Consider the following 22,159-nt stretch of genomic DNA (forward strand, 5'->3'; position numbering starts at 1 on the left):
CACTACCACACTCAGCCAAGATATTCTTAATAACCAAGATATTTTTCAACTTTTTTGTTTGTTTTTGACGTACTGGGGATTGAACCCAGGGGTGCTCTACCACTGAGCTATATTTCCAGTCCTTTTTATTTTTATTTTTTAAAACATTTTTAGTTGTAGATGGACACAATACCTTTATTTTATTTATTCATTTCATGTAGTGCTAAGGATTGAACCCATTGCCACATGTGCAAGGCAAGCACTCTACCACTGAACTACAACCCCAGCCCTTTTATTGTTTTATTTTTAATTTGAGACAGGGTCTCCCTACGTTGCTTAGGCAGATGAACTTCTAGTCCTCCTGACTCAGGCTTTTGGTACCTGGGATTACAGACACATGCCACCATAACAGGATCAGCTTTTAAAAATTATTGTTATATACATTTTTAATGGTTGATTTTTTTGCTCATTTCATTAAACTCTTATTACAATATGATCATTTCTGTGTGTTTGTTTCTGGTATGAGTGAGACATGATCTTTTTGTTACCTGCTCCCCATTCTTGGTATCTATTCCATTGTTGTGTAAGTGATCAATATTTATTAATATTACTTATTAATATTGAGTTGATTTAATAGTTTAGTAATAATGATCATGCAGAAGTATAGAAAAGATGTTCTTGTATTAAAAATAAACAGTACTTCTTAGTGAGATAAGAAATATTAGGATTCTAGTCAACTAGATCAAAAAGGTCATGGAGAGAGGGAATGTCCATTTTAGATTTTCCCTTGCCATTTTGTATACATTTATTTAGGCTGTAATTCTCTCAATAGCCTGTAAAGGAAGTAGCATTCTCATTTAAGAACTGGGGAGATTAGAGTATTTATGTAAATGTTCAAGTTATTGTTGTAATTGTAGGGCTAGGTTGTGGTTTAAACCTTCTACTTTGATCTCCTGCTGCTTCCCCTTTGCTTGTCAGACTTAAGTTCCCACAGTCCTTTCTGTGCCTTGAATAAGGCAAACTGTTTTCTACTTGGAACCTTTGTTGTTGCTCCAGCCTGTTCTTTAATACCTGGGAAGCCTTATGCTAGAGCCACTTATGGATGATTCCTCTCATCTCAGGTCTTGGCTCAAATGTCTTCTTACAGTTTAGTTTTGAAAGGCACCCTGTCTACCTTAGCTACTCTACCAGGTTCTCTCTGCTTTTACACAGCATCCTGCTTGTATCCTTCATACCACTAATCACATCTTACATTATCTTGTTTATTTGTTGGCATATTTATTGTCTACTTTTCCTTAGTAAGGTCTAAGGTCCAAATATGAGTTCTTGATTACTGTGTATCTTTAGCACCTAAAACAGTGATTGGAACATTGTGAGTACTCGGTATGCATTTGTTGAGAAGAAGAAAGAGATAAAGGATGAAGAAGAGCTAAAGGGAGAGAGAATAAGAGTGAGTAATGAGAATCTGGGTACAAGTTTCCAACTTCTTTCTCACTGTATGATTGACTCCTATTGGAATAAGTTATGTAATTACAACCTGTTCTTTTTGAATTTCCTTATTTAGGAACCCAATATGCCATACTCCTTTTAACTGAAATCTGCAAGACTCCAAAATTAAAGTCTGAGTAATTAGAGTAAAAACCATGGGTTGCCCAATTAATAATGCTAAATATTCACCTTGAAATAATTGCAGGTAGTCACTAGGAACCCATAAATTGGGAAATGAAACAATAAATTTCATAAAATACTTTTCCAGATACAGATAGAATTGTAGAACATCTGTCTGTAGGCTTACATGCCAGAAAGTAATCAACCAGAACACAAGAGGTGATAGCATTATGTTGTTTGATGACTTCCCTGAGGAGAAAGTCTGCTGTGTGTGTGTGTGTGTACACACGTGTAAATATATATATATATATATATATATATATATATATATATATATATACAAACACACATATATATATATGCATGTATATATGTGTGCACACATATACAATAAATTTCATCATAAAAGGAATATTGGAATTATAACCTTGCTGCTACAAACCTTACCAGTGTGATAAGTATTGAGGGAAATCTATTTAGGATAAAGAATAAGATGTGATTATCTATTTCTCTTTAATTAATCATCTTCAGTATCAATCTTTTAATTAAAATACTTCAGGAGAAGAGGTATTCTCTTTCACTGGTACCCCATATCACCTAGGACCTTGTACATTGGAGAACTATTTTATGGTTCATTTTCTATGAGGGCTCTGAGACTTTCCTTGGAGATCTTACAGTACTCTGAAAATACTGGTACCTGCAGTCCACTATGGACATTTTTATTTTGCTAAGACACTCAGTAGTCAATTGCAGAGTCTTAAAATGATAGTGAAGCTCGGAATTTAAAATACATATATTAATGTGTGCTTAATACACTATAAAATAGATTAAAAGTATCAATTTAAGATATAACATATAAGACTAACTAATATATAAGACTTACATAACATGTAAGACTAAGATATAAGACTAATGTTTGTCTATGTCTTTATTCTAGTCCTAAAAAATATTCTCAAATATAATAAAGAATTTCCATTTGATGTTCAGCCTAGCCCATTAAGGTAAATAAATAAGCATCCATATTTTGTCTTCTGATTTTATTATCTATTTTATGCCTGTTTTTCAAATATTTATGTATTTTTTTCCCTATCAAATTTGGTATTGGTGATATGACTGGTAGCAATGAGATGATTGACATTGACATTTATATCAACATCAACCTAATAATCAGCATCTTATCTGGGAAGTTAGTGGCTATGAGGGTTAGCTGGTGTATTAAGTGGAGTAGCTCACTAATTTTTCTGTCCTTTTTTATATAGGAGAATTTTAGCCCCTGGTGAGGAAGAGCATTTGGAATTTGAAGAAGATGAAGAAGAAGGTGGTGCTGGAGCAGGGTCTCCTAATTCTTTTCCTGCTAGAGTGCCTGGTGGGTACAAAAAAATGTACATTATATAATTCAAGGTCAGGTGTTTGGAACTTACTTTTGTACTTGTTAGTGGCGGGTAAAACATCTCCAGGTTTGCCAATCTTAAGCAAATTATCATGGCCATTCTGTTAGCGGTAGCTATCGGTTTATTGTGAAAGTATCTTACTATTTGTGTCAGGGATCCTCAAAACATCCCATGTTTAGTGATTGGCTAGGTATACAGGACTCAGCATATAGCTGTACTCACAGTTGTATTCTGAGTCATTACAACAAGAAAACACAAGAACAAAATCAGCAAAGGGTAAAGGCACACAAACAAATTCCAGAGGAAACCAAACTTCTAAGAGTCCTCTCCCAGCAGAGTCAAATATGTATTTGATTCTCTCAACATTCTCTCACACCTGTGAAATGAAAAAATATTGTCTACTGGGGAAGCACTGTAGAGATTCAGTGCACAAGACACTTATTGGGGTTAGCGTGAACCAAAACTACAGACTCCAGGAAGAAAGCAAGTTTTCAGCACAAACCATATTGTTTGCATGGACGGTTTAGGCACAGTGATCTTCTTAACAGGGCATGATGGGAATCCTGCTGAAATCCAGGTTCCCAGATGCTAGCCATAGACCAACATTGTAAGTAGGCTTTCTAGAGTAACTGTTTGCTATGTTAATTCTTTTCTTTATATATCTAGCTGTTCTTTAAATAATCATATATGATTGTGAAACCTGGACCTGGAGGAATAGATACTAAACAGTTGCCCTTAACAGGGAAATAAAGAATACATAGCAAGTCCTTTTTATTTTTGGAAGATCTTGACAAGGTTGTAAAATACCCTAGTCAAGCACCCTGAGTAAATTATTTGCCTCTTCTACTTCTATACTTTCTTCTGTTCTTATACAGTGCACAGTTTTTACTTCTGATGAATTAGTTCATTTTTGGAAGTGTAGAAATAGCACTGTACTATTGTGATGCATTTTTTTAAAAGACTCTATGCTTTATGGTATAATTAAATATAATATACATATCATCCAGAAAACTTCATAATTAAAGTCATATATCAGTAATTTAAATACTCTTTGGTAGAAGACGTTTGAAATATAAACAGTATAGGCTTAGACCAATAACATACCTGCGCTTTTGAGTCTAACATCTGCCAATCAGTAGTTAAGTGACTGTACTTAATTCTTTATAAAAGGAGATGTTGACAATGTCTAATTCATAGGGTTACAATGAAAATTAGGCACCACATACAAATCATTTGGCATTATACTTTTCATTTGCTGGGGTAGTGGTGGATACTGTATTTTCATTATCACCTATAAATGATGCTAACAGTCCTACACCATAGGATTATTAGAAAAATTACAATCACTATAAAATGTTATTGTTAGTGTTTCTTTGGTACAAGGTAATTATTTCCAATCTGCTTGTCTTTATGAATAAAGAGCTATATTTTACTTGTTATATTTGTAGGAAATTCAAGATTGCTGAGATGATGTGGTAAATAAATTTGCTAAAATTTTTCTGCATTTTTTATTTCCTTTTCAAACCACATGCTGTAATTGAAATAGATTCCAGTTCTATAAATTTCTGGGTTTGGTTATTTGTTCACTAGTTATACTTCTGTAGCAAACAAGATCCTTAAAGCAGATGATGTAAGTCATGAAATGGACAGGTCTTTATGGGGTTCAGGTTGCTGAGTTGAAAAGAAACTCTGTAAATTAAGTCTATTTGCTATGAAAGATTAAGCCCAAAGTAATTAGATTTTTTATTCTGATATAGCATTTTGGTATTTTATTTCAGAGATACAGAAAGCTAACTAAACCTTTCTATTCCATGAATTATTTTCCTCAAAGTAAGAAAGAGTACATATAGTTCAATTGGCTATATTTGATTTTTGATCATATTTTCCAGGGCCTGTGTCATTATAAAATTGAAAATGTCATTGAAGGACAATTTGACCTTTAACTTAATTGTAGAATGGGAAAAAAATTGTTATACTGTGGACATCCAAGATTTCATTCGTGATAAGGCTGTTGTGTCTACATTATCATGGCAGGGTGCTTCTAAGAATTATAACATTTTTATTACCTTTATTTTATGTAATTTATATAATTGTAAGTTTGTTGTACTTTTTTTTTTGGTACTGAGGATTTAACACAGGGGTACTTTACCAGTGAGCCACATTCTCAGCCCTTTTTATTTTTTATTTTGAGACAGGATTTCACTTAGTTGCTTAGGGCCTCACTTAGTTGCTGAGATTAGTCTTAAACTTGGGATCCTCCTGCCTCAGCCTCCCAAGTCACCTGGATTCCAGGCTTGTGCTATAGCATCTAACTTATTGTGATCTTTTTAAAAAAAGATTTATTAAGGTGTCCCTTACATATATAAAAGGCATCTTTTTTAATGTACAGCTTTATAAGTTTTGACAAACACACATGGTAAACACTACTACTGTTAAGCTAATGAGATAAAGTATAATATATGAATATGGTATGATCAAGAGTAGTTTATTCCCATTTAAAATCAAAAATGGATTTTTATCCAACCTTTCTTGAAAAGAATAAAAAATTGTTGAACCTTTCTTTGACATTATTATCATTTTCAAAGCCTTCAATTCTCATAAGACAGTAACTTTTTTGTACTGCTTTAAACACTAACTGGCTTAAGTCCAAATAGTAGTTTAATTTTCTTAAGGTAATCTCAGTAGATTTCATTTAAATAGAGGATAAAAATTTATAACCTATTATTTATTACCTGAAAATTTATTTATCATGTTGAATATTAAAGCTTCTAAATGATAAACCAAAGTAATACAAATTTAAAAAAAATAGCTGGCCAGGATTATATGCTTATAATCCTAGCTACTTGAGAAATTGAGGCAGGAGGATTGCAAGTTTGAGGCCAGTGGGGGCAACTTTGTCTCAAAATAGAAAGAACTAGGGATGTAGCTCAGTGGTAGGGTGCTTGCCTCACATGTGTGAAGCCCTACATTCATTTCCTAGTACCACATGCACAAATAGCCATGTCACAATTTTAGACAAAATTTAAAAAAACGTTTCTGAGTGACCTAAACATAAGCCTAGCAATCTCAACATTATTCTAAATTTGTATTGGTTATTCATCTTTTATATAGTCTTAGATATGTACAAAAAATGTTTTTTTGAAACTCAAAATGAAGAGTGAATTTAACTTCTTTAATATCAAACCTGTACTTGTTTCTTTCCTGCATAAATATTCAATTCTGAGTTGAACTTGAGAGTTAAGCAAATATGTATTTCATTTTCAGCTAAAGTGCAGTTTTTTCTTACCCATGCATATAGGAAGTTGAAAACTGCAACAAAATATTCATTGCTGTTCCATGAATATTAGGGCATCCTTATTTCACAGAATTTCAGAATATATTTAGGGTTAAACAGTAAATACCACCAAAGTGTGCAGATAGACTCTGGCTCTCCGAGCACATCCTTTCTCTCAAAGTCTCAAATTCTCAGACTGAGCCAAACAGTCAGAGCCAGAGTCCCTCATCCAGTCATGTACTTATATTGAAAGGAAAGGAAAATACCATTCAATGTTATCTGGTAGTTCTCCTAGCTGTTTTTCAATAGTTTTAAGGCTTGTTAATATTCTATTACTCTCAAGCAGTTTTGAAAGATTTCTTTTTTATAATTTGTTTCTACATGTTTGTTTGTAGTACTGGGGATTGAAGTCAGGGATGCTCTACCACCTAGCTACATCCCCAGCTCTTTGATTTATTTTTTTATTTTGAAACAGGGTTTTGCTAAGTTGCCCACGCTGGCCTCTCTTGCCTTAACTTGCCAAGTTGTTGGGATTACAGGCATGCAGCACTATGTCTGGCTCAGTTTGTTTTGTTTTGTTTGTTTTGTTTTTTAATCCACGAATCTTGTCACTTGAAGTCAAAAGGTTTTCTCCAGAGCTTTGCAGAAATTGGTTCATAGGAAATGTCTATTGAGTAGGCTCTTCATCAAGGCTCTAAGCAACATCTGGCCTGCTTTTTCTTTCTTTTTTTTAAAAGAGAGAGTGAGAGAGGAGAGAGAGAGAATTTTAATATTTATTTTTCAGTTATTGGCGGACACAACATCTTTGTTTGTATGTGGTGCTGAGGATCGAACCCGCGCCGCAGGCATGCCAGGCGAGCACGCTACCGCTTGAGCCACATCCCCAGCCCCAGGCCTGCTTTTTCTTGAAAGTCCTCTGGCCACTCAAATTTTAACCCAACACCTGTAGTAACTCTTCCTTGCATGCTAAATGGCATCTGTGTATGAAGCATATACCCACTGATTCATCTTAGGTTTTGTGAGAGTATTTATTATTTTTTTCCAGATATGATGGTGACACTTAAGAATTCAGCCATTATCCAAATCACATATTTCTGAACACAGAAAAATACATATTTCTAGTACCAGTCAATAAAGAAAATGAAAACAAGAATATACTCATATAACCTACATACAAACAACTTTAATAAAGTATAATTTTTGACAGACCTAGAAATATTATTGTTTGAATGCTAATGACCCCTAAGATTTTTATCAAACTTTTAATATAATTTCAAAGTGAATAAACTTCTTATGATTTTACTCTTTATCTTGAAAGGTTGGAGCAGTTCCTCAACTACTAATCAGTTACCAACCAAAAGAAATTGTGCATGTGTTTTCATATTTTCACACAATTTGTATGTGTGTACAAATTGCAGATGTGCAGTACAAATTGCAAAATTTTTCTCTTGCTAGATTTTTAAGACCCATTTCATGTTTTGTGCCATTTACAAAATGTTATGACCAAATAATGATTTGACAATACCATTATTTTAAATTATGTTAAAATTATCCCAAAATAATAGAAAATATTATTTTATATATATCCTTTTTATTGGATTTTAAAATTACAAAGAAATGTGCACTTAAAAAATGTGTGTGACAGACTTTGAATTGGTAGTATCAAACATCTGAATTTAATTGCAAGTATGATAAATCTAAAACAAAGAAGACATAAATATATAATCACACACATATGATAATGCTTAGTTTACATTTTAGATATCAGGTCCATCTCTGTCCTAAAAGTATGGACAACAAATTTTATACTCCTTATTCATGACATTTAATTCACCAAGCACCAAGGCAAAATGAAGACTGACTCACCTCTTATTGAAGTAAATGCCTGTGACAAACATTTGTACAATATCATGTAAAAAGCAAATTCAAATCAGTGTTTTAAAAAAATATAATCTTTGGTAATTTTCCTCTTTTAATGTTCTTACCTAGACAATAATGTACTATTTTGGAACAAAGACTGTCATGCCATTTCCAATTTTGGACTAGAAATTGTCCTTATGGTATGATATGAGATATAAACAATAGAAATTTTTAAAAAGCAAAAATAAAAAGTTGAAAGAAAAGAATGACTTCCTCTTCTGCATGTGAGGACAGGGCCTTAAGGATCTCACTGACCTTCATATCCATGTCACTCCAGACTCATCCTCGGGTTGGTGGTCCTTTTATTGTCTGATTCTCCATGATCTCTATGGCTACACAGAGACTATTGAATGTGAGGCCATCCTACTTGATACTTAGACCTTCATTTTTCTCAGCACCCTCTTGGAACAAAGAAGTTATGGGCGGGGGGGTGAGGGGCTTCAGATGTTCTCCCATTGTTTTTCTGTACCTGTTGCAGGTACAGTGGTGTTTCATTGCTGGGTCTGTGTCAGTGCTGTTGGGTGCCCAGCAGAGGCAGAGGCCTTACTTGCACAATTCCCTTTCCTCTCCACAGTGGCAGTGGCTGTAACATTCTTGGCTAGGTCAGATGTTTTTACACAGTTTTTAAAACATTCTTAAGCAAAATTGTCTATGTTTAACAAACAGCCATTTGGGGGATCCATAGCTACCTTCATAAATTGTTTTCCACAGATGAAGCACAATGAAATAGAGCAACTTAAGTTTTTACCCAAGTACCACCTGTTAATAAACAGTTTCCATCAACAAGATGGACTTTTTGGTATCCCCTATTACAGTAGTGTGGTAAAATGGTTCCAAACCTTCCAATTCATTGTCATTATTTTATCAGAGTTGTCTTTAGGTTTAGGCTTAGAATCTTCCTCTCACAGAAAATCACACTGAATTCAGTAATTCCTTCCAACTCTTTTTGACACCAGTGAGAGCATGCTTACTCTGGTTGGTGCATAAGAGGTGGTTGGGGGCAGATAAGTCAGAAAAAGACGTGCTTTCTGTGTTCAGTACAACTTGGGGCTCACCAGCTACCAATGGCTTCCTTTGTCTTGCAGTAAAAACTGAAAGTGGAATTAACCAAATGAACACAGTCCTGCTGCTCACTGCTATATGAGTGTTAAAGACCTATCATATTGCTATCTGGGCTACTCAGTCTCTGTCCATTCCTGTGAATGTGCACTGCTCAGTGTACAAAGTTCAAATGTTACTATTTTTTAATCAATCCCTTACTTGGGAGTTCTTAGTGACAGCTCAATAACATCCCTGGGATGTTATTGAAAACTTGGTTTGGACAGCTGTAGCCATTTAGAGTTTTCCATATTTAAAAGTATGAGGCACAAATAGTGGCCTCAAAAAAATGTCTATATTCTAATCCTGGGAACCTGTGACTGTTATGTTTACATGGCAAAAGGAACTTTGCAGAAGCTTGAGATGGGGAGGTTCTTCTGCAGTTCCTTTTAAGGCTTTAGGGACAATTAAAATAAAAATATTAAAATGAGACATGATGGTTAAAAGCATGGACTCTGTAGCCAAACTGCTGTGTGATTATGGATAATTTGTTTTTCTATGCCTCACTTTTCACCTCTGAAAAATAGAACTAAACTATTGTTGTGAGAATTAGATGAGAGGAGTAGGATAGTATGTAGCACAACACAAATACTCACAAGTGTTAGCTATTTCTTATTTACATAGCAGTTCCATTTGGAAGAACATTTCTTCTGATCTTTGCTCTAGATCTGAGAGCAGATGATCTAGCTGGAATAGCACAGTTTACACTGGATTGTGTGTAGTGATTTCTTTCTTATCCTTGTTAGTCTTCGAATTTTATGAATGTAGTTGACTTGTTCTCATATTACACTATGTAATTGGATATGTTAATTCTTCACTTAGAAATCTTCCTTTTAATGCATTGGCTCAATTTACAACTATCATGGTTCTATCTTTGATGCAAAAACATGCACCCTTTTTCATCTACCTGGGAGCTATAGATGGTATGGTATTATTCTAGTATTTGATCTTCTTTTATGTTTATTATTTCTTCACTCATTGATATAGATTCTCTAGCCATTTGTTTACTAGAGCATGATAACCTCTAGAACTGGAAATTCAGTTATTCATTCAATAAAATATTTCTTCAACAAAGATCTGTTTATTCCTTGTGCATACCACAAAAGGAACAGTTCCCACACCTTTCAGGATGCTTATTGTGTAGTCAGCAAGACAGAGCCAAAAGCACATGATTATGATTAGAGATGTGCACCAATGTCGTAGGTTGGCAAAAAAGAAGGGCTGAGGGAGTTCAATAAATCTGGCCAGATTTAGGACTCACTGAGTATGTAAGAGTTGACCATGTAGAGAGAGCACATCATAGAGCATTCTGAAACACCTTAAATAGGCACCTTTCTATGTAATCTATGATCTTAATTACAGTCAGCTTCCTTAATTATGGAACACAATGTTTGACATTCTACCTTGAATTAAACAAGAAATTCAGACTTGAAATCACTGCCTCCATATTAAATTATCTGAAGCATAATAATTACATTAAACCTTACTGTGTAGTCTCAGGCAAAAAGATTGTTGGTAAGGAATATAGCATCAGCCCTACCATTTCAACTGAAAGATCTAGATAATGACAGCTTATAAAATTGACTCACCCCAAAGTAACAACAAGTTTAATATCAACTTGGCAAAAAATAATCTTAACATCAAAAAGACTTTGAAAGTTGTAAAGCAATCATCTTTTGAATGTCAAAACAGGTAGTAAAGAGGTAATACATAAAAGAGGTAACATTCTTGGGGGTTTTGGGGGTGGGGTGGGGTGGGTTCTCTTTTGTCTTTTTTAGAACTGGGGTTCGATTCCAGGATTTTGCAAATGCAAGGCAGACACTTTGCCACTGAGCTACATCCCAACCCAACATTCTTAATGTATAAAGAAAAATGTTAATTGTAATAACCAAAGCAGAATACATGAGAGGAACAGACAATATGAGCAAGCATGTGAGCATGCACACACACACACACACACACACACACACACACACACACACACATTTTAAAAATACCCGTTAAACATATAAAAAGATACTCAACTTTATTTTTAATAAAAACATAAATTAAAGCTACTGTTGGAGAGTCTTAGGGGAAATAGATACTTATTAATCACTGGTGGGAATAGAAAAATGGTGCAGTTCCTTTGGAGGGGAATTGAGCATTCTCTAACAACATATAAGTACATATTTTTTCCTTAGCAATCCCATTCCTGAGAATTTATTCTGAAGATGCACCCCCAAAATACAGGAAAAAGAGGGGAAAACATATGCATATACACAAGATTCTCTGTTTAGGTGTTTTTTATAATGATAAAAAGTTAGAAATAATGTAACTGCCAAATGAAGAGTGACTGAATAAACATAGGATGCTGTGGAAAATAATTCAGAAAATCTCCCTGAACTAATGAGTGATTTTTCAAATTATTGTTAGCAGAATTTATCAAGGTAGTTCACATTCGCAGATTAAGGGGAAAGATTTCATAAAGTTGTCAACAATGCAGAAAAAGTTTTCAGTTAAATTTGAAATACAGCCTTGATTTTAAACAATTCTTGGCAAAGAACAGAAAAACATCCTTAACTTGATAAAACATGGCTACATGACATTTACAGCCCAAAATCATTTAATGATGAATTTGAACAAAACAAGATTATCTATTACTTCTTTTCATCAGCATTGTTTTGGAAGCTACTGCACTAGGACAAGAAAATGAAATATAAAAGGGGGGATGTTCTTTATTTGCATATTTATGAATATATAGAGAATATATGCAAAAACCTATTCATAACTCACTAATAAGATAATGCAGTTCCTGGATATAAAATCTGTACAGACAAATCAATTCTATCTCAAACAAGTAATAGTTGCTTAGAAAATGAACTATTATAATATTTATAGTAGTATTAAATAATATCAAGGACCTTATTATAAATTCAACAAAAGAAATATAAGAATTTTATGTAGAAAATAAACCTTTGTTGAAAAAATAAAAGAATATCAAAAGAAAATGAAACTGGAGCCATCTTGAAATTAGAGAAAAAGATGGAAGAGTGACTTAATAATTGTTATGGTTTGTGAGATGTTGAATTATACATTCTCTTTTACTTTTTTTCATTTCTCTCAATTGAATTGTTTATGAGAATGCATTTTATAAAAACAGTGAAGTCATTATTCTTTTTTTCATTTATTCATAATAGTTATTCTTGACATTAGATTCATTTGGACTAATTATAAATGCATGGAATATAATTTGCTCCAATTCAGTCCCTTCACCCTCCTCATCCTCCCTCCCACTGTTCCCTTTCATCCACTTTACTGATCTATTTATTTACATTTTTTAAAATTAGTATCTTATAGATATTCAAAATGATGAGTTTCATTATTGTATATTCACATATGTGCATTGGAAAGTTAGTTCGGGTTCATTCCACAGTTTTTCCCTACCCACTCCCCATTCCCTTCTTTTTCTTTTATTGATTTTATTTTTTTTAATACACGACAATGGACAATTCTTATTACACATATAGAGCACAATTTTTTTTATCTTTGTATAAAGTATGTTCACGCCAATTCACGTTATTCATGTACTTGGTTTTTTTTTGCATTACAATTCTTATTACACATATATACCACAATTTTTCGTATCTCTCTATATAAAGTAGGTTGACACCCAATTTGTGTCTTCAGACATGTTCTTTGGATAATGATGTCCATCACATTCATTAGGAGGCTAATCCCCTGCCTCCTTTCTTTCCCTCACTCCCCTCTTCCCTATCTAGAATCCATCTATTCATCCCATGCTCCTCCTCCCTACCCTATTATGAGTCAGCCTCCTTATATCAGAGAAAACATTTGGCATTTGTTTTTGGGGGATTGACTAACTTCACTTAGCATTATCTTCTCCAATGCCATCCATTTACCTGCAAATGCCATGATTTTATTCTCTTTTAAAAATGTTCATAGTGTATATATGCCACATTTTTTAAAATCCATTCATCCACTTAAGGGCATGTAGGTTGGCTCCACAGTTTAGCTATTGTGAATTGTGCTGCTATAAACATTGATGTGGCTGTGTCCCTGTAGTATGTTGTTTTTAAGTCCTTTGGGTATAGTCCAAGGAGAGGAATAGCTTGGTCAAATGGTGGTTCCATTCCCAGATTTTCAAAGAATCTCCATACTGCTTTCCAGATTGGCTGCACCAATTTGCAGTCCCACCAGCAATGTATGAGTGTGCCTTTTTCCCCACATCCTCTCCAATACTTATTGTTGTTTGTCTTCATAATAGCTGCCATTCTGACTGGAGTTGTATCTTAGTTTTGATTTGCATTTCTCTGATTGCTAGAGATGTTGAAAATTTTTTCATATATTTGTTGATTGATTGTATATCCTCTTCTGAGAAGTGTTTGTTCAAGTCCTTGGCCCATTTTTTGATTGGGTTACTTGTTTTTTCAGTGCTTAGCTTTTGAGTTCTTTCTATACCCTAGAGATTAGTGCTCTATCTGATGTGTGAGGGGTAAAAATTTTCTCCCAGGATGTAGGCTCTCTGTTCACCTCACGGATTGTTTTCTTTTGTTGACAAAAAAACTTTTTAGTTTGAATCCATCCCATTTATTGATTCCTGGTTTTAATTCTTGTGCCATAGGGGTCTTATTAAGGAAGTTGTGGTCTAACCCACATGATGAAGTTTAGGGCCTACTTTTTTCTTCTATTAGACGAAGAGTCTCTGGCTTAATTCCTAGGTCCTTGATCCATTTTGAGTTAAGTTTTTGTGCATGGTGAGAGTTATGAGTTTAATTTCATTTTGTTGCATATGGATTTCCAGTTTTCCCAGCACCATTTGTTGAAAATGCTATCTTTTCTCCAGTGCATGTTTTTGGCACCTTTGTCTAAAATAAGATGATTGTAATTTTGTGGGTTAGTCTCTGTGTCCTCTATTCTGTACCATTGTCCTACCAGTCTGTTTTAGTGCTGAAACCATGCTGTTTTTGTTACTATTTCTGTGTAGTATAGTTTAAGGTCTCATATAGCAATACTCCCTGCTTCACTCTTCCTGCTAAGGATTTCTTTAGCTATTCTTGGTCTCTTATTTTTCCAGATGAATTTCATGATTGCTTTTTCTATTTCTATGAGGAATGCCATTGAAATTTTGATTGGAATTGCATTAAATCTATATAGCACTTTTGGTAGTATGGTCATTTTGATAATATTAATTCTGCCTATCCAAGAGCAAGGTCGATCTTTCCAGAAATAGTAAATGAATTCAGCAAAGGAGCAGGATATAAATCAATACCCATAAATCAAAGGCATTTCTGTATATCAGTGACAAAGCCTCTGAGAAGGAAATGAGGAAAACTACTCCATTCACAATAACCTCAAAAAAATGATACTTGAGAATCAATGAAAGAAGTCAAAGATCTATACAATGAAAACTACAGAACCCTAAAGAGAGAAATCAAAGAAGATCTTAGAAGATGGAAAGATCTACACATTCCCTTCTTAAAAGGAGAAAGGGAGGAGGAGGGAGAGAGAGAGGGGGAAGGTGGTTAGGGTCAGATCAGAATATGATAGCCCAAAGGGTGAGGTTTTTGCCTGCTGAGAACTTCTAACTGAAGGAGATTGGAATCCCAAAAGCAACCTCAGCAGCAAAGCCTCTGCTCTCCTCCTGCCCTCCTTTCCATTCACCCTTCTCTCCCAAAGCCAGTCATAAAACCTAGAAAGCGCTCTTTCTCTCTTTCTCTTTCTCTTTCCTTCCCTCCCTGCTATTCCCTTACTGTCCCCCTACCCTCCCTTACCCCTCCCTTACAAACCCTCATTCCAGACAGGACCTGCCTTAGGTCCAGAAGGAAACAAAGCTATACAGAGAGGCCAAGAAGAATCTGACCAGACAGGGCTTGCTGGGACCCTGGCAGCCTTTTACCATTAGCTCACACCCCCTTTTCCAGTCATTTCTACATGGCCATACATTCTTCATGGAACATAAACAAAAAAACAGGAGTTTTCCCTGGATCTGTAGGTCTTTTTTTCTGAAGGCTTTTAGGTCAAATAAAATTCTATTAAATAATTGTTATGATTTTTAAAATGTAAAGATATATACTAGTTCATAAATTAGAAGAAGCAGTTTATAAAGATAGACTCTTTCTGAAACTCATCTGAATTTTTATTGCAGTTCCTGGACCTTTTATACACCTATAGAATTAAGATACTGTATTAGTGGTAAGAGGATAAACAGTCCGGTAAGACAGAATAGAAAACTCAGAAAGTGATTGCCACATGATTTATGATTGAGGTGGGACTGCAGATCAGTGGTGGAAAATGTCAGTCTTTTTAATGAGTAGTGCTGAGACAATTGAGTATTTATGTGAAATTGAATAAAATTAAAGCTCCTACTATACACCGTAGTCAATAATTCTATGTGACATATAGAATTAAGTGTGAATGGCAAAACTATGCTTTCAAGATAATACCTTTATGATTTTGGAGTGGGGTAAGTTTTCTTAAATATGACATAAAAAGCACTCATTGTAAAGGAAGATATTAAGAAATTTGAATATTACTAGCAGTAATATAATAATATCTTTTGGAAGAGTGAATTGGATAGGGTGGGGGGAAGGACACTCCCAGGAGGCTGATCATATCTTTCCTAGATCTGATACTAGTTATACAGGTGTATTCACTTTGTGGAAGTTCAGCAAACTGTACTAACAATTTGTGCATTTTAAAATGTATATGCTCTACTTCAACAAAAAGTCTTTATAAAGGAAAACTACTAAGAAGCTATTTGTAAAACATTTGTCCAGCAAAATAATAGAGACCTCCTACAGCTCAATAAGATAGACATCTCAATAGAAAATCGAGCAAAATAATTGAACACACTTCAGAAAAGAGGAAATCATACATTTGATTTATTCTAAAAGGTGGTCAACCTTATTAATCTTCAGAGGAATGCAAATTAAAATGATTGATCTCTTTATACCAAAATTGGCTAACATGAAGAATCTGAGAAAACAGTACCTAGTGAGGATGTGGAGCAATGGGAACACTACTGAACTTGGGCTAGGAATAAAAGTTGGCACAACCACCTTGGGAAATGGATTGTCATTACATAGTAGGTATGGAGGTAACATGCCAGGTGACTTAGTGATTCCCCTGTTTCAGAAATGGGTGCTTATGGGCACTAGAAGATGTTAGAAGAGTATTTATAATAGCCTGTTAACTATATCCAAACACTTGAAGTAATTCAAATGTCTATCAACACAAGAATGTGTACATAAACTGTAGCATATTTATACAGCCATGTACTACATAATAGAATGAACTTTTCTGCAGAAAAATTCATATATGATATACATACATATGAATATGTATGTATATATATAAATATAAATGTATACATATTCACATTTTTCATAAAATTTCAGAAGTGTTTCTTAACTTTCTGAAGTTCATCCCAGATGTCCAGGTACAAGCCCCTCTTCTAAAAGTACCTTCACTTGTCAATCAAAGAACATGCATAAAAGGTATTATGTATATATTTAATGATATCAGCCTGAGCCCATTTAGGTTTGTTAATGCAACAGTGGAATGCAGCCTCCAGGCCTTCCTATTATTGCATTTGTCTGTATTGTCTTCATATTTGTTTAAATTAGAAAGTAATACATTTTTAACAGCACTGTTGAGGTACAATTTGCATTTCATAACATTTCCCTTCTGTAAGTATAAAATTCATCGATTTTTGACACCTCTATAGAGTTTTGCATCTGCCATCACTATACAAGTTCAGAATATTCCCATCACCTCCCAAAATTTCCTCAAGCCACATTTGCCATCAATCAAATGTGTATTTTCAAATGTAGTGTGTTGATTACTTCATGTATTTCAAATAACTCATCATTAAAAGTAGCATAACACATTGTTGAATAGAAACTTGAAAAACATCAACCAAAATCTTTTGTTAAGTGTATTTTGAGGTTCTGTATACATACTTGATTAAAATCAGCTTATTTGCATCTGTTCTCTATTGGTAGTTTCAAAAAAGGGAACATACTGAACAGTTGATTTCTTCCTTCATATGTTCTTGGTGGGTGAATGTTGTCATGTTGTTCTGGTGGGTTTTAGTTTTAAAAATTTTAGTTGGTTTTGGAAAAAATGTTCAGTTATACAAATGGCCATTTTATATGTCAGTCTGTATAGTACTAATTTCTGAGGGAATAAATCATACAAAATAGAATGAAGAATAGAAGTTAGACTATATAGTTAAATTAAAACATAAATATCAAATTGTAAATTATTTTCTTTATTAGGAGTAACTAAAGAGAAGAATGTATTGATCAACTGTTAATTAAATGTCTCAGACTATAGAACAGAATAACAAGTATTTTAAAAGCTTTTCTTGTCTTTGTTCTACCACTTCATATTAAGATGCTGAATATAATATAGAAGTACATATTGAATATAAATATTATGTGAGCATATTATACTATTATGTATCATTGGGCTTCCTCAAGTGATGTTTTTAACATACTTTTATTATACATACTATATACTATTATTATAGAAATTATTATTTCTGCTTAAAGGTGATTGTATGGGTGGGAAATGCAGATATATTATGTGTAAATTTAAATATTTTTCTAAAAAAGTATAACATCAGATGTTCATGAATTTTGGAAATAAAAATACATAATGCCTAGCTAGTTCCTAAGAGGTAGGCTATATCTTCTGTTTGTCAAAGTATTTACTCTGCATTATTGGTGGAGCTAACTTTTATTGAGGTTTCTCTGTTGCCAGGTACTTTATTACCAAGGTTGCCATCAGAACCGGGAATGACATTACTCACTATCAGGATTGAGAAAATTGGTCTGAAAGACGCTGGACAGTGCATCGATCCCTATATTACAGTTAGTGTAAAGGGTAAATAACTGGCAAATTGCATTATGTTTTTTCTCATATGGGACAAAGTTTTTGACAGGGGATGATCTTGTATATGTGACAACTTACTTTAATGCATTCTATAATGAGGCAAAATCCTAGAAGAGATCATAACAGAACATAGTTCGAAAGACTTAAAAAAATATTTCCTACTTATACACTCACTTTTGCTTTTGAGTTTGTATAGATTTTTGCTCTTCAGATTCCATCTAACGTGCAGACTAAACATACACATTGTCCTTAAAAGCAGCTACAGCCTTCAGGATGTAGATTAACAATAGCACCCCTCACCTTCTCCTACCCAGTCTATATTCATTTCTCTCCACAAAGCCCCATGTCCTCTTTTCCCATCTCTCCTGCTTCAACCCCTTCTTCTTCCTGTGCTACTGAGGTATCTACTTAGGTGAGTCCTACAGAGGCAGATGAAAATCAGGGGACAGGGAAGTAGGGTGCGTCCATAACATCCATGCCCTGAAAGCAATCCCGTGGGATGATGATGTGATTAAGGAATAAATTATACCATTTTACAGAAATAACTATAGTTAGTACAAACGGCTTATTTTAATCTATAGTTTTGCACCAAAGGAACAGATTGGTGCTGAAATTAAATGGAGGAACTTTTATCAATTGACCACAAAGAAAAACATTTATTTAAAGAACAGAATCCACAGCACTAATACTGGTACACTTTTAAATTCCGATGTTACCAGTTATCAAATATATAGTATACTGGAAAATATTTACATTGTTTCATAGGCCATTTGTAAAACTGCATACTCATTCAGAAAGTATACTTAAAACACAAAAATATTTAATGATGTTGTAAATGTTAAATTACCTTTGCATATGTTAAACTGAAATATTTTTATGTAAATATTTTTTAATTATTAAATGTACTAAATTGTTTTTGAGCTTTTTGAGACACATAAATGAATAACACATAAACACTGAGGAGTTATTAAATGAGTCCATGTTGCATTTGACTAAACTGAGATTTTAAAAACCAGAAAATTAAAACTATATATAACGTACCATCTGGTTGTTGTAAATTCAGGGTATGTTGTAAACAGTATAACCAGAATTTATATATATGAAAAATTATTCATTAACAAAAGGTTTTTTGTTGGCTGTTCTCATCCATTTTTGGTTCTTAACAGGGAAATTATGATAAGGTTAGGTTTAAAGGCTTTTCTAAATAAGTCATACTTGATCAAAGTTAGAAATTGGTGGCAGAGCTCCATGTGGCAAATTAAATACTCCAGATTTTTTTTTTTGCATAGAAAAATATAGTGGGCTATTCCCTAAGAAAAACATGTTTGTTCTTTTTACCACTTTACTATGAAGATCAAGTTTTGTCCACTTGGCCATGTAAAGGCTTCCTTGTCCCCTTCATGAGGTCTCCTATCCAGTCTATATTCATTTCTCTCCACATACCCCATGAACTTCAACAACTGTCACATACTTGCTCACACCAAATAGGAATCTCTTAACCTGAGAATCTCCTCTCAGCTCTTTCCATGCCTCTTTAGGAACTGTAACCTTTGCAGTTTCTATATTTTCCGTCTGTATATGTGAATGCTCATAAGCAGAAACTTTTCTCCAGATCTGAATGGCATAGATTTAACTCCTGTGCAAGATACTCCTGTGGCTTCAAGAAAAGAAGATACATATGTTCATTTTAATGTGGACATTGAGCTCCAGAAGCATATTGAAAAATTAACCAAAGGTTTGTAATTATCAGTTACTGACTTCTTAAGGACACAGTACTTATCTGGGTTTGTGTTCATAGTGTACTTAACACAAGATCTTATGTCACATAGTTATGAATATTGACTTAAAGTCAAATCAATTTTTTTAAAATATGAGAATTAGCAGTTGCATTATCTAGTTGTGTAATAATGTGGTTAAATATTATTTGATAGGGAAGTTTTTCTCATAATACAGAGTTAAGGAAGCAGGTTCCCTAATAATTACCTTAAGTCCTTTTAGGAACCTAATGATTACTTTCTAACAGTTAAATTATTTTTTTTCTTTCAATAAGATGCATTGGGTAAAAAGATACTATAACTGGCAGTTAGTTTGTAAGAATATGCAAAGGACAATCTGGGCGTGGTTGTTTCAGGAGGGAGAGAAATGATATAAGGTAGAATTTTTTTTAAAGGAACTCTTAAATTTCTATTCTATCTAATATAGGTGCTTATTGAAACCATTTTTATAGGTACTGCTGATACTTAAGTAACTTCTGTTTTTCTTGTGGTATTTAATATTTTATATTCTTTGGTAGTTTATGATTCTACCTGTGCACATAACTTACATTCTTGCTATACAATTTTGTTGTACTTTGTAGAATTAAATGATATGGAGAAATGTCACTCAGACATGCTAGTACCAGAGCTTGGAGTGACAGCCACAGTGAGTTATCAACAGTTGTGTCATCAGACTGTTTGACACGTTACTTTGTAAAATCATAGGCTTCTGGTGACACATAAGAAATGTGTGGTCTCTGGCTTATGTTGTTTGTTTTAATTCCTTAGGTGCAGCTATCTTCTTTGAATTCAAACACTACAAGCTTACAAAAAGGTTTACCAGCACCAAATGTTTTGCTTTCATGGAGATGGATGAGATTAAACCTGGGCCAACTGTAATAGAACTGTAAGTGATATACATATAGGATTCATACTTTTCTAATGGTTACTAGTTCATGTTTCTTCTTAGTCCCTCTTATCGAGAATGTAACATTGGAGTAGATCAATCATCAAAGTATTTTAAATCTATTGTGGTGACAGATACAAGAAACCCACTGACTTTAAAAGAAATTGCAGTTATTGACCAAGAAACCACTTTATCTTCATCTACATCAAACTTTGCACAAGAAATGATTCTGACATGAGTAGTGTCTAATTTCTGTGAATTTTACCACTCAGTAGAAACCATCATAGCTCTGTGTAGCATATTCATCCTTCAGGAGGCAGGAAGTGAGCCGTACCTATAGGCCAGTGAGTCCATTGCAAAGCTGTACCACAGAACTAAAGTCTAGCACCTCATTGTTATGACTCCTTTGGATACAGTTTTATTGTAGATTTTGAAACTTGTTTTTACTTTCCTATTAATTGTGCAATTAATAGTCTGTTTCCTAATTTACCACTGTTCCTACCCTGCTTCCTGGAACAATACTGCTGTGGTAGGTATGCTCATCTTCAAACTTAATACAGCAATAAGAATGTGCTAGGATTTACACATTTGCTCACTTTTGCTCCAATATGGTCTTTTGATTTGAATTAACTTCAAACTTTTGAATTGAAGTGGGTAGGATAGTACCAGATTGCTTTGAAAGGAAATTGGATCAGTTATGGTCTGTCTTATAGGCTGTTCCTTAGAGCTGACCTAAATTCACCCTCATCTGATAGTTCTACTTAGAAATAGTGTGCCTTGATCAGATCAATATCCTATATGGGAGTGTTCCCCAGATTGTAGCTGTGATTTTTTTTTCCAGATGACCAGATTGTTTTTCTGAAAGTGAGCACATTTTTAGTCATGTTGATTAGTTGTTCTACATCACATTGCTATTGTTTCTAGGGTTAACATTAATGATTCTAGGGTTAACATTAAAACCATCTCTCTCAGAATAATTACAAATTTTGGGGTGGGTTTACGTCTTCTAAATCATGTCATCTAAAAAATTGAGTCAGATGCTAATGAGATACTTTAGGAACAACTGCTGTTTTTCTGACAACTGATTGTGAAACCTTAAAACCTGCATACCTTGTCTTTATAAAGTGATGAGTATGAAAAATCTGAAAAGATATATATTTTTTTAATATAGGTAGATATGACTGCCATTTATTTCCTATTTAGATATATTGACATTCATATAAAAATATGCAGGTCATTAGCCTATTATAATTTTACTATTTACATTACTTTTAACTTGATGAGACATAAATAAAACTTTCATAGTACACAAGGTGCATATTTGATA

At 33.8% G+C, this 22,159-nt stretch overlaps 1 protein-coding gene across 1 annotated transcript; it reads left to right on the forward strand.

The window, feature by feature from the left end:
• Positions 1-2,546: 2,546 nt before the first annotated feature.
• On the forward strand, positions 2,547-20,851 carry LOC144375137 (axin interactor, dorsalization-associated protein-like). The gene is made up of 5 exons (XM_078038697.1): positions 2,547-2,588; positions 2,847-2,953; positions 18,040-18,162; positions 19,784-19,906; positions 20,715-20,851. Exons 3-5 carry the CDS (start codon positions 18,075-18,077, stop codon positions 20,834-20,836), a joined length of 333 nt encoding a protein of 110 aa, XP_077894823.1. The 5' UTR covers positions 2,547-2,588; positions 2,847-2,953; positions 18,040-18,074; the 3' UTR covers positions 20,837-20,851.
• The last annotated feature ends 1,308 nt before the right edge of the window (positions 20,852-22,159 follow it).

The sequence above is a fragment of the Ictidomys tridecemlineatus genome, chromosome 2 (genome assembly GCF_052094955.1).
Source record: "Ictidomys tridecemlineatus isolate mIctTri1 chromosome 2, mIctTri1.hap1, whole genome shotgun sequence".
Classification (NCBI taxonomy): Eukaryota; Metazoa; Chordata; class Mammalia; order Rodentia; family Sciuridae; genus Ictidomys; species Ictidomys tridecemlineatus.

What these genes read in the sequence shown, in the direction of transcription:
- LOC144375137 (XM_078038697.1), top strand. Translation starts at nt 18,075, where the DNA reads ATGACATTACTCACTATCAGGATTGAGAAAATTGGTCTGAAAGACGCT. An exon ending in TATTACAGTTAGTGTAAAGG is followed by an intron (nt 18,163 to 19,783) that starts GTAAATAACTGG and finishes ACTTTTCTCCAG; the next exon opens with ATCTGAATGGCATAGATTTA. An exon ending in TATTGAAAAATTAACCAAAG is followed by an intron (nt 19,907 to 20,714) that starts GTTTGTAATTAT and finishes TTAATTCCTTAG; the next exon opens with GTGCAGCTATCTTCTTTGAA.